At 60.1% G+C, this 12,537-nt stretch overlaps 1 protein-coding gene across 4 annotated transcripts in view; it reads left to right on the forward strand.

Annotated features, from left to right (window-relative positions):
• Positions 1-12,537, forward strand: part of KCNQ2 (potassium voltage-gated channel subfamily Q member 2) — a 50,791-nt gene that overhangs the window by 24,814 nt on the left and 13,440 nt on the right. For 3 of the 4 annotated variants that reach the window (XM_007462243.1, XM_007462245.1, XM_007462244.1), the window contains exons 8-11: positions 3,834-3,928; positions 5,032-5,061; positions 9,717-9,785; positions 10,930-10,959. In XM_007462243.1, the coding sequence (XP_007462305.1) occupies positions 3,834-3,928; positions 5,032-5,061; positions 9,717-9,785; positions 10,930-10,959 (224 nt within the window). The remainder of the gene's footprint in view (positions 1-3,833; positions 3,929-5,031; positions 5,062-9,716; positions 9,786-10,929; positions 10,960-12,537) is intronic. The other variant, XM_007462246.1, reaches the window with a different exon arrangement.

A 12,537-nucleotide genomic window follows, 5' to 3' on the forward strand; every position in this document is an offset into this window, starting at 1 on the left:
ATGGCATTAGAGGGTTCAGCAGCAGATCTGAGCAGGCAGAAGGAAGAATCGGCAGACTTGAAGACAGGTGAGTTGAAGTTACTCAGTCTGAGGAGCAGAAAGAGAACAAGTGAAGAAAAGTGAGCAGAGCTCATGAGACCTGTGGGATACCATCTAATGTACCAATATTTGCATAATGGGAGCCCCAGAAAGAGAAGAGGGGTTGGGCAAAAAGAATACCTGAAAAAATAAGGCTGAAAACTTCCCAGATTTGATGAAAGACATGAATCTGTACATCCAAGTAGTATAAAGTCAAAGAGATTCACACCAGGGCTCATTATGATCAAACTGTTGAAGCTCACAGACAGAGGGAGTCTTGGAAGCAGCAGGAGAGAAAGGACTCTTGGTGCCCAAGGGTCCTCAGTGAGGGTAACTGCCGATTTCTCATCAGAAACCATGGGGGCCAGTGGGATGACGTGTTTAAAGTCTGCAAAGGAAAAACTGTCGACCCGGAATTCTGGTCTGGCCAAATTATGCTTCAGAAGAGAAATCACAGCATTCCCATAAAAACAAAAGCTGAGAGAGTTTGTAGCTAATAGACCTGCCCTACAAGAAATGCTGGAGAGGGATCTTCAGACGGAAGTGAAAGGACCCTGGGCAGTAACTCAAGCCACACAGACACTGGTAAAGTTAACTACACAGGTAAATGTCAAAGCGAGTAGTAGTATATTTTTGATTTGTAACTCATTTTTTCCCTTATATGAGTTAAAAGACATAAAGTAATCATCATAAATCTGTATTTCTGGGCACACAATGTAGAGGGTGTAATTTGTAACAGTTACAACATAAACGGGGCAGACCGCACAAGAGCAGAGTCTCTGTTCACTATTGAAGCTGAGTTGGTGTTAATTCAAACTAGATTGTTACAAATTTAAGATGGAATTAATCATAATCCCAGGGTATCCCTTAAGAAAACAACTAAAAAATACCAGAAAAGGAAAAGAGAAGGGACTCAATAATAACTAGGAAAAAATGAAACTCTACAGAAGGCAATAATGGAGGAATTGAGAAACCAAAAAACAGCAGAAGCAAGTCCTTCCTTATAAGTAATCACTTTAAATGTAAATGGATTAAACTCCCCAATTAAAAGGTAGAGATTGGAGGAATGGATAAAAATCTATCCAACTGTGCTAGATCCGAAGACGACAATACACTGAAAGTGAAAGAATGGAAAAAGATATTCCATGTAAACAGTGACCTAGAGCTGGGTTGGCCACACTTGTATCAGACAAAATAGACAAGTCAAGACAAAGAAGGCTGTTATGTATTGATAAGAGTCAATTTATAAAGATGATTAACAATCATAAACATTTATATACTAACAACAGAGTCCTAAAAATATATGAAGCAAAAACTGACAGAATTAAAGGATGAAAAAGACATTTCTACAGTAATACCTGGAGAATTCAATACCCCACTTTCAAAATGGGTAGAAAGGTATTTCCCTGGTGGCACAGTGGTTAAGAATTCACCTGCCAAGGCAGGGGACACGGGTTTGAGCCCTGGTCTGGGAAGATCCCACATGCCAAGGAGCAACTAAGCCCATGCATCACAACTACTGAGCCTGTGCTCTACAGCCCGCAAGCCACAGCTACTGAGCCTGAGTGCCACAACTACTGAAGCCCATGCGCCTAGAGCCCGTGCCCCACAGCAAAGAGAAGCCACCGCAATGAGAAGCCCACGCACCACAATGCAGAGTAGCTCCTGCTCGCTGCAACTAGAGAACGTCCGCGTGCAGCAACGACGACCCAATGCAGCCAAAAATAAATACATAAGAAAAAAAAAAGGGTAGAAAAACCAGACAAAAGATCCTAAGGAGACAGAGGACTTGAACAAACCACGACCCAGCTAGACCTGCAGACATCTGTCATTAGACATGTGTCACCAACCACAGAGAACACGTCCTTCTCAAGTGCACGTGGAACGTTCCCCAGGATAGACCATGGGTTGGGCCAAAACAAGTCTCGATATTTGGGTGCCACATCTATCCAATGAGGAAAGGACAGTCTCTTTGACGGTGGTTCTGGGATACTGGATACCCATTTTTAAAGGAGTGAAGTTTGACCCTTACCTCACACCAAGACAAAATTAACTCCAAATGGATTAAAAACCTAAATATAAGAGCTAAAACTAAAATTCTTAGATGAAATTATGGATGTAAATCTCTATGACTTTGGTTTCTTAGATATGACAGCAAAAGCACAAGCAATAAAAGAAAAATTAAATAAGACTTTAGCAAAATTAAAAACTTCCGTGCGTTAAAGGACACTATTCATAGCGTCTCTTTAGAGAGTGAAAAGACAACCCACAGAATGGGAGAAAATATTTGCAAATCATATATCTGATATGGGTCTGGTATCCAAAATATATGAAGGACTAATACAGCTCAACAACAAACAGAACACAACCCAATTAAGAAATGGGCAGAGGATTTAAGTAGACATCTCCCCAAAGAAGATACACAGATGCTAATAAGAACATTAAAAGATGTTCAGAGGCTTCCCTGGTGGCGCAGCAGTTGAGAGTCCGCCTGCCGATGCAGGGGACATGGGTTCGTGCCCCAGTCCGGGAGGATCCCACGTGCCGCGGAGCGGCTGGGCCTGTGAGCCATGGCCGCTGAGCCTGTGCGTCCAAAAAAAAAAAAAAAAAAAAAAAAAAGATGTTCAACATCATTCTTCATGAGCGAAATGCAAATCAAAAGCGCTTCACATCCACCAGGATGTGGCTAAAATTAAAAGAAAAAGTGTCGATGAGGATGTGGTGAAATCAGAGTCCTCGTACATTGCTGGGGGGATGTGAAATGGTGCAGCCACTGTAGAAAAGTTTGGTGGTTCCTCAAAAAGTTAAACATCACCTGACCCAGGAATCCCACTCCTAGGTATACACCCAACAGAATTGAAAACATGTTCAGCCAAAAAGCTTCACCCAGGTGTTTGTAGCAGCACTATTCACAGGAGCTGAAAGGCGGAGGCAGCTCAGATGTCCCCTGGTGGGTGAAAGGATACACAGATGTGGTCCATCCATACGCCTGAATATTGCTCAGCCTTAAAAAGAACGAGGCTCGGACGCAGGCTCCAGCAGGGATGGGCCTTGAGAATCTGCTAAATGAAGGAGGCCAGACACAGGAGGCCACGCGCTACGATTCCATCGCTACAAAGTGTCTGGAGTAGGGAAACCCACAGGGACTGATGCAGATTGGGGGTGGCAGGCCGGGGGGCAGGAGGGGGCAGGGAGTCACACTGGTGGGTTGGGGGCGCTTGTTTTTGAGGTGGCAAAAATGGGTTGGCTGAAGGGGACGGTTGCACAGCATCAGGAATGAGCTCAGCGTCAGTTAATTGCACGCTTTAAAGTGGTGAATTTTATTCAATGTGTATTTTACCCCAGTTAACAAACAGAGTGAGCCCAGGCCGGGTCGAGGTCGGTGTACAGGGCAGGCCCGCGCCTGGCAGGGGCTCGGCATCAAAGTGGGGACGATTGTCCCTGGCTCTGCCCTCCACCCCGTCCCCCAGGGAGGGAAGGAAGGTGACCACGATGCCGGGTGACGGCTTCCAAGCGTCAGGTAGGGCAGATGGAAGGAAAGAACCGAAGCTCCCTGCAGACTCGCCGGGTGCTTGACCTTTGCCCCCCCACCCCTGCCGTGTCTCCATTCTGCAGAGGCTACCGAGGACTGAAGGGGTGGGAGCAGCACGGGGCCACAGTCCAGAGCCCCGTGCACGGGGATGCGCAGGGGCGAGGCCCTGGGAGAGGCCGGTGGGACCCCTTAGTGCCCAGCTGACGTCCTGTCCTCCCCACAGTCCGCCTGGAGGTTCTACGCCACCAACCTGTCGCGCACGGACCTGCACTCCACGTGGCAGTACTACGAGCGCACGGTGACCGTCCCCATGTACAGGTGCCTCCCCCGCCTCCCCAGCACTGCCTGTGCGCAGCCCCCTTTGTTCTTAAACCCCATTTCTCGGTTGTCGTTCATCATTTTGATTATTTTTTGTTTCTTTTTCTTTAAAGTGTATGTACTTTTCAAAAAGGAATCGTGTGTGATTATTTTATTAATTTTGTTCTCTGTTTTATAGTTTGCGGCTTTTATTTTTCACCTTCATTCCGCCCCCTGCTTAGTGTCTTTGCTGTCAGGTGCATAGTGTGTAAACCTTGTGACGACAGCCCCCCAGAGCTTGTGGAGGTAAATGCCAGCTGGTTCCGGGGACCGCAGCCCCTCCAGGGGGCCCCGTGTTTAGAAACAAAAGGATAACCTTGACCCTCTGACCCCCAGCGAGGGCAAGAGTCTCTGCTCAAGGAAGGAGAGCACCCCAGACCCCACAGCGAGGTCCTGACAGGGCAGAGCACAGACACCCCCAGGCGCCCTGAGGGGGGAGAGGAGGGGGCCGGGGAGGCCTCCCTGGGGGCCTGTGTGGTCAGCAGGTGGCTTTCCAGGCAGGGTTTGTGCCCCCCCGGGTTTGTCTGTGCCAGGCTCCGGCTTAGAACAAGGTCTGAGGTGAGAAGGGCGAGGGCTGGCCAGCGTCCATGCAGGTCAGGTGCCCCCGGGCTGGGCGCTGCCCTGCCAGCCCACCCTCCCACCTCAGGGCTGACGCTGAGCCTTGGGGCCTCTCAACCCGAGGAGTCCCCTTACCTGCCCCTGGGGGTGTCCACCCACGGAGCCCTCTCCCTGGGGCAGGGTCCTCCTGCAGGTCCCCACCTGCCACCTGCCTCTCTCGGGATCTGCCCGCTCCCTCCTCCAGCACTGTCCCGCTGGCACTTTCGGGGACACTCAGCTTCGGGGTGGTGGGGGCCTGGTGCCACCCGCTTCCCGGAACCGCTGCAGGCACTGTGCTCTCAGCCCTCCGGCCGAGGCAGGACTGACCCTCGTGCTAATTTTCTTTGTTCTGTTGTTTCCCCCACTTTCCTGGACTATTTTTTCTTTTGATTTTCTTTTTCTTATCCCGTTCTTTTAAAATCTTTCATTCCTTTCCCTTTGTGTGTGTGTGAAAACACTTGAAAAAGCTCGCAAACTCAAACCTACGGGGCCTCCAGGTAGGACTGCATGGGCGGAAAGCGTGTGGTGTGGTTCTGTTCTGTTGGGGACTGTTCCGGGGCCACCCCGAGCCCACCCCGCCCAGCCTGTGGCCCCAGCCTGGAGCCACATGCCCCCTCCTCGCTCCCCTGGTTCCCTCTCCCGACCGCCCCCTCCCCACCAGCTGCTTTCTTGTGCTGGATCTGTCTGTCCAGGTGTCCTCTGTTCCTTGTCCTGCTTCCTGCCTTGTCTCAGTGGCTGGGGTCCCGCCCCACGGGCCCCACTTACTCCCAGTGCAGAGGTGGTGGAGATGGGGCATCAGCCATCCCAGCTCGGGGGCACCCCAGACAGCGGCCCCTGGTCCTGGAAGGCAGCTCTGGACTGGGGGTCTCCCTCTCTGCATCCGCCCCCCGCCCTGAGTCTTCTCACTGCAGCGAGCGGGAGACATGAGGCCCTGGGCGGAGGGGGCCTGCGGTCCATCCGTGTGGCCCCACTGACCGCGTCTGCCCCGCACGGCTGTCTTCCTGCTGCACTTTCAGTCTGGGGCCCCGTGCCCAGATGGGGGCGCTGCGCTGCTCCACGAGGGCCCCTGTGCCTGGGGCCAGGACCCTTTGTAGGCCCTGTGCTTCCCCTCAGAGTGGTGGCACCTGTGCTGCGCCTCCCGTGGCGCCTGCGTGGGAACCGTGTTGGGAAGTTAACCCCCCGCTCCCAGGAGAGAAGAGGGTGCCGTGCCGGGCAGCGTGGGGGACGGGAGGGTCCCGACCCCCGGCATCTCCGCCCCAGCAGTGCCTGCCTTTCACCGTTGGCCACGGGCCCCAGGGGCTTCACTCAGCAGGGGGACCCTGCTTCAGAGCCCGACAGGCTCCTCCCAGGCCCGGTGGCCCCCTCGGTCCATGTTCCCCAGAAGCCCCCCGCCCCCACCCCGGGCCTGGGGGCTGACCTTGTCCTCTGGAGGTGTCTGACCCCAGACTAGCCGCCGATCGCTCCTGGGGATGCCCCCCGATGTGTCCCCCACTCCCGTCGCCCACTGCACCCTCGTCCTCCACGACTGGGGCTGTGTGTGCGTGGCCCTCTTGTGTGTGGTGCCTGCACGTCTCTGTCCGTGGCCCTGCCCGTCCGTGTTCTGTCCCCTGCCTCTGTGTGTCTAAGGCATGGCGTCCAACTGCGTGCCCCTACCCTGGACCTGCGTGTGTGGCGGCCGAGTGGGGCCAGCTGCCCAGGGTCTCTGTTCCAGGCCCCGTGGTGGGTGGCCAAGGGGGTGGGGAGACCAGCTCTGTCCCGGTGTCCAGTCCTGGGGCTCTGCTGTGCCCATGGTGTGAGCCGACCTGACCGCGCAGGCCTCCTGCTTGGTCTGGACCTATGAGGACAGGAGAGACCTGGAGGGGGAGTGGGGAGGGGAGACAGAGGGCTAGTGTTCCCAGGTTCCAGGCCTGGCCAGGCTTGGGCGGCAGAGGGAACAGAGGGGCAGGGCCGCCCCTGCTGGCCCTGGAGATGGCAGTGACTGGGGAGAGCCTGGCGGAGGGGGCGCTCGGATGGGCGCTAGGGGGCGTGGCTGCATAGAGGAGGAGTTGGGAGGGGCCAAAGCAAAGCCGGACTGGCAGGTGGGTGGGGGTGGATCAGGGCCGTGGGTGCAGGGGGGTCACAGATCCTCCTGTTTGGAGACAGCGGGCAGTGTGAGCACGGGAAGGACAAGGACGCATCACACGAGGAGGCTGGGCATCCAGGGAGGCCCAGGGAGAGGAGGACACGGGGGACGTGGGAGGAGACAGGAGGGGTGAGGGCTGGAGCCACGGCTGTGTGTGTGGCGGGAGGTGGTGCTGTGGACCCGGTGAGGGTGCCCAGGACGGCTCGGACACAGGTGCACAGGAGGGACAGGGGTCCGCAGGGTCAAGAAGGCCGGAGGCTCAGGATTGGGTTTGGGGGCTGAGTGGGGGGGAGTCACAGAGTAGGTGGGGAGTCACAGAGCAGGAGGGGGTGTCACAGAGCAGGTGGGGTGTCACAGAACAGGTGGGGGTGTCACAGAGCAGGTGGGGAGTCACAGAGCAGGAGGGGGTGTCACAGAGCAGGTGGGGTGTCACAGAGCCGGTGGGGGTGTCACAGAGAAGGAGGGGGTGTCACAGAGCAGGAGGGGGAGTCACAGAGCAGGTGGGGGCGTCACAGAGCAGGGGGGGTGTCACAGAGCAGGTGGGGTGTCACAGAGCCGGTGGGGGTGTCACAGAGAAGGAGGGGGTGTCACAGAGCAGGAGGGGGAGTCACAGAGCAGGTGGGGGCGTCACAGAGCAGGGGGGGTGTCACAGAGCAGGTGGGGTGTCACAGAGCCGGTGGGGGTGTCACAGAGAAGGAGGGGGTGTCACAGAGCAGGAGGGGGAGTCACAGAGCAGGTGGGGGCGTCACAGAGCAGGGGGGGTGTCACAGAGCAGGTGGGGTGTCACAGAGCCGGTGGGGGTGTCACAGAGAAGGAGGGGGTGTCACAGAGCAGGAGGGGGAGTCACAGAGCAGGTGGGGGCGTCACAGAGCAGGGGGGGTGTCACAGAGCAGGTGGGGTGTCACAGAGCCGGTGGGGGTGTCACAGAGAAGGAGGGGGTGTCACAGAGCAGGAGGGGGAGTCACAGAGCAGGTGGGGGCGTCACAGAGCAGGGGGGGTGTCACAGAGCAGGTGGGGTGTCACAGAGCCGGTGGGGGTGTCACAGAGAAGGAGGGGGTGTCACAGAGCAGGAGGGGGAGTCACAGAGCAGGTGGGGGCGTCACAGAGCAGGGGGGGTGTCACAGAGCAGGTGGGGTGTCACAGAGCCGGTGGGGGTGTCACAGAGAAGGAGGGGGTGTCACAGAGCAGGAGGGGGAGTCACAGAGCAGGTGGGGGCGTCACAGAGCAGGGGGGGTGTCACAGAGCAGGTGGGGTGTCACAGAGCCGGTGGGGGTGTCACAGAGAAGGAGGGGGTGTCACAGAGCAGGAGGGGGAGTCACAGAGCAGGTGGGGGCGTCACAGAGCAGGGGGGGTGTCACAGAGCAGGTGGGGTGTCACAGAGCCGGTGGGGGTGTCACAGAGAAGGAGGGGGTGTCACAGAGCAGGAGGGGGAGTCACAGAGCAGGTGGGGGCGTCACAGAGCAGGGGGGGTGTCACAGAGCAGGTGGGGTGTCACAGAGCCGGTGGGGGTGTCACAGAGAAGGAGGGGGTGTCACAGAGCAGGAGGGGGAGTCACAGAGCAGGTGGGGGCGTCACAGAGCAGGGGGGGTGTCACAGAGCAGGTGGGGTGTCACAGAGCCGGTGGGGGTGTCACAGAGAAGGAGGGGGTGTCACAGAGCAGGAGGGGGAGTCACAGAGCAGGTGGGGGCGTCACAGAGCAGGGGGGGTGTCACAGAGCAGGTGGGGTGTCACAGAGCCGGTGGGGGTGTCACAGAGAAGGAGGGGGTGTCACAGAGCAGGAGGGGGAGTCACAGAGCAGGTGGGGGCGTCACAGAGCAGGGGGGGTGTCACAGAGCAGGTGGGGTGTCACAGAGCCGGTGGGGGTGTCACAGAGAAGGAGGGGGTGTCACAGAGCAGGAGGGGGAGTCACAGAGCAGGTGGGGGCGTCACAGAGCAGGGGGGGTGTCACAGAGCAGGTGGGGTGTCACAGAGCAGGTGGGGTGTCACAGAGCAGGTGGGAGTGTCACAGACAGTGGGGTGTCACAGAGCAGATGGGGTGTCACAGAGCAGGTGGGGTGTCACAGAGTAGGTGGGGTGTCAGAGACAGTGGTGTGTCACAGAGTAGGTGGGGGTGTCAGAGAGCAGGCGGAGTTGTCACAGCAGGTGGGGCTGGGTCAGGAAGCAGAGACCAGGGCCTGGAAACACGCAGCGTCACTGATGGCATGGAAGCTGTGTGAGAGCGAAGGTGGCCAGGGTCCATGGGAAGAGTTGGGAGTGGGGTGGGGTTGGGGACAGAAGTGTCCCCAGACATTGTGGGGACTTGAGTCTCGGGTGAGTCTCCTGCAGCTGGAGGTGGGAGACCTGGGCTTCCCCAGGAATGTCTCAGGTGTACAAAACCCTCCCTGGCATCCCAGAGGGACTGTTCACCCCTCGGCTTCCTGGCCGGTGGCCGCAGCACTGAATGCTGGGCCGGCAGGCGGGCCAGGCGTGCGGCTGTCCCGGTAGGTGTGACTGCCTCTGGGAAGAGGGGCTCGGAGAGGGGCCAGGCCGGCTGTCCAGGAGGCCTGCTTGCAGCCTGGGCTCTGCCTAGCACAGACATTTCCTGTGACCTCGGCCCCACTCAGCCTTGGTAGAGAGAGGGGCTCTGTAGAGAGGGGTCTGGAGCGCCACTGTGTTGGGGGCTGGGTTTGCAGCTGTGCTTCCCGTGGGGGTGTTCAGGGATTGGGAAGGGGGAGGGCGGGAGGCCCTGTCCTCCCTGCAGGACCGTCCCCACACGGGCATCCCCTCTAGGGATGGCCCGGGCCCCGTGCACTCCCAGGGCTGAGGCCCCCGCGGCGAATGAGCCCAGAGGATGAAGACAGTGCCCCAGCCCCAGAGGTGGGGGCCCGGGCTCTCTGGGGTCTGCCGCCGCCGTGCACTCCTCCGCTCTTTCTGCCTGTGACGGGCCACAGCCCGTGTGCCTGTGTGAGACGTGGGTGCTCGTGAGAGCTGGGCTGGGGGCCCCTGGGGCCCAGGCGGGCGGGGGCCCACTCGCCTGTCCTCCTGCCGCAGACTCATCCCGCCGCTGAACCAGCTAGAGCTGCTTCGGAACCTCAAGAGCAAATCTGGACTCACCTTCAGGTGAGTGGGGGCGCCCGGGCTGGCGCTCGGGGCACGGCGTCTCGGGGCTTGACAAGGGGCTGGCAGCGGCGGGATGTTGGTGGTCGGGCTGCCGTGGGACCCGGTGGCGCCGGGGGTTTTCCGCCTTTGCTGACCCCGGCCTCGGCTCCCATCCCGAGGGCGGCCGGGTGCGGGGTGGGCACAGAGAGGGGCGCTCCACGTGGGGCCGGGAGGCTGGTGCCCTGGCCTGAGGCGGGAAGGAGAGTCCAACCGTGCACGTCCCCGGAGCGTCGGGGGGGCACACGCGGTGGCGCCTGCTGGTTCTTCCAGTCACAAACCCTGCGGCTCCTCGGGCGCTTGGTGCGATGTTGGTGGTCGGGCTGCCGTGGGACCCGGTGGCGCCGGGGGTTTTCCGCCTTTGCTGACCCCGGCCTCGGCTCCCATCCCGAGGGCGGCCGGGTGCGGGGTGGGCACAGAGAGGGGCGCTCCACGTGGGGCCGGGAGGCTGGTGCCCTGGCCTGAGGCGGGAAGGAGAGTCCAACCGTGCACGTCCCCGGAGCGTCGGGGGGGCACACGCGGTGGCGCCTGCTGGTTCTTCCAGTCACAAACCCTGCGGCTCCTCGGGCGCTTGGTGCGGGAGGGGCGTGCGGAGGAGGCGGGCTGGGCTGCAGGAGAGGCGAGGGGAGGGCGCCCGTGGCCCGGCCTGTGTGCCGGCAAGGAAGGGCTCTGAGTGGGCGGAGCGGCCGGAGTGGGTTGAGTGGTGCGTCCCCACCTGCCGCTGCCCTGGAAGCTGTGGACGTGACCTTATCGTGGGTGTGACTAAGGGCAGGACCTCAGCTGCCCTGAGCGTTGATTGTGGAGGAGCTTCCTCTCGCCTTCTCTCTGGAAGTTTGTTAACGTCGGTGATTCTGATGAAAGCGCGTGTCCATAAGCACGGGGCTGTCGCAACCGCAGCCTCAGAACTGCTCACGGCCCCTTCCGGATTCCCTGTCCCCTGGGACCCGCCTCCTCCGGCCCCCAGGGGGCTCTCGGGGTGGCAGGCCATTCCTGCCCCTCACACGCAGCCCCCGGCCTGTGGGAGCGTGGGGGGGGCGGGGGTCAGCTGGCTCTGCACGGGGTCGGCCCGGAGGGCTGCGCGCGAACAGGCTTGTGCTTCTGTTTGCAGGAAGGAGCCCCAGCCGGAGCCATCCCCAAGGTCAGTGCCACCTGCTCCCGCTGCCTCCGCGCCTGCCCTGTGTCCTCGGGGAGCGCGGGCTGCCTCCGGGCTGTGCATGCTCCTGTGTGCTGCTGAGGGTGGACCCCTGCCTGCTGGTGATGTGGGCCCTTAAATCACGCTTCCTGCGTCCACGCCCCCTCCCAGGCCCCGGGCCTGCTCGGCAGCTGAGGGGCAGCTCCTGCCCTCCCGCGACTGTAGCCCCTCGGACCGGATGCGGGGGGCTTCCGGGGGAGCAGTCCTACCAGCTCCAGCACAGGGCCTGGGCTGTTCTGAGCCGAGGGCGACCCAGGTGGACACTCCTACGGGGTGTCCCCCCGACACTGCAGGTCAGGGTCAAACAGTGGGAGGAGGGGCAGCTCTGAGGAGGGGTCTTCGCATCACCCCTGTCAGGTCTTGGTTTGTGGAAGGTTTCTCGAGGAGTGGGAGAGGGTCCCCTTTGGGGCAGGGCCTCCTGCCCTGCTTCACAAGCCCTCGGTGGGGACCGGCCTCCCCCTGCCTGGGTCTGTCCAGGCCCCTGCGGTTCTGTTTGCTTTAGGCGAGCTCGAGCCTGGTGCCCCGAATGGGGACTCCCAGGGGTGACTTCTGCTGGAGGCAGAGGAGGGGTGACAGCACCCTGCTGTTTCCCTAGTGTTGGAAAAAAATCCAGATCAGTTCACAGCGCTCAAGTTGGTGACCTCCAGCCTGTCCGCGTATCGCTGTGTACCTCTGAGCTCAGGGTCCCCCGGCGCCCCGTCTACACCTGCAGCGGGAGCCCTGTCCCCGAGGCCGTGGGCCAGAGACGCTGCCTGCCCACATTAGTGCCCTCCTGGATCAAAGGCGGCTCGGCTGGCTGCCCAGCTGAGGAGGCGTTGGGCTGAGCCCACCCTCGGCATCCATCAGAAGGGGGCACGTGTCCCCACCACCACGTCCCCAAAGGGGGATGTCAGCTGGGGCCTGGGGTTGGAAAGGTCGGCAGCACTTTTGCCCCGAAGCAGCCCGAGGAGCAGCAGTGGTGAACCCCTCAGACCGGACCAGAGGGGGTTCATCCCAGGCAGTGGCCTCTGTTTTCCTGGGCAGGCTGGGAGCGAGGGGGGCCCGATGCGGGGCTGCGGTCAGGGCGGGCTGGGAGGGGCGTGCAGCAGGGCCTCGCGTGCTTTGTGGGATCCCGTCGGTGCTGCCATCTGCCCCTTCCGTGAGCCCCGGGACCCTGAGGCCGGGGAGGCGGAGCGGCTGCCCTTGGCTCTGCCAGGGTGGGCGCCTCTCTGGCCCTCAGCGCGGCCCGCCCACCCGTCCAGCCCCTCTGGCCTGACGTGGCTTCCTGTGCTCGTCGCCCTGCTTTATCTCCTCTCGCGACAATTTTCGTCTCAGCCTCTCTCTCTCTCTCTCTCCTCTCCTGCCCTCCCTCCCCCAATCTGGAAAATCTTGCCTGCCCCCCAAGTGCCTTTAATCATGTCACTGCCCTTCTCGGGCCCCTTTCACGTCTGCTCTGTCTTTGGGGATGAGGTGGCTGACCCTGAAAGCAGGACTCAAGGTGAGGATACGCGGGAGCCCCCCGGCTCTCCGGCACGTTCTGTGGCT

Source organism: Lipotes vexillifer, unplaced genomic scaffold (genome assembly GCF_000442215.2).
Source record: "Lipotes vexillifer unplaced genomic scaffold, Lipotes_vexillifer_v1.1 scaffold1798, whole genome shotgun sequence".
Classification (NCBI taxonomy): Eukaryota; Metazoa; Chordata; class Mammalia; order Artiodactyla; family Lipotidae; genus Lipotes; species Lipotes vexillifer.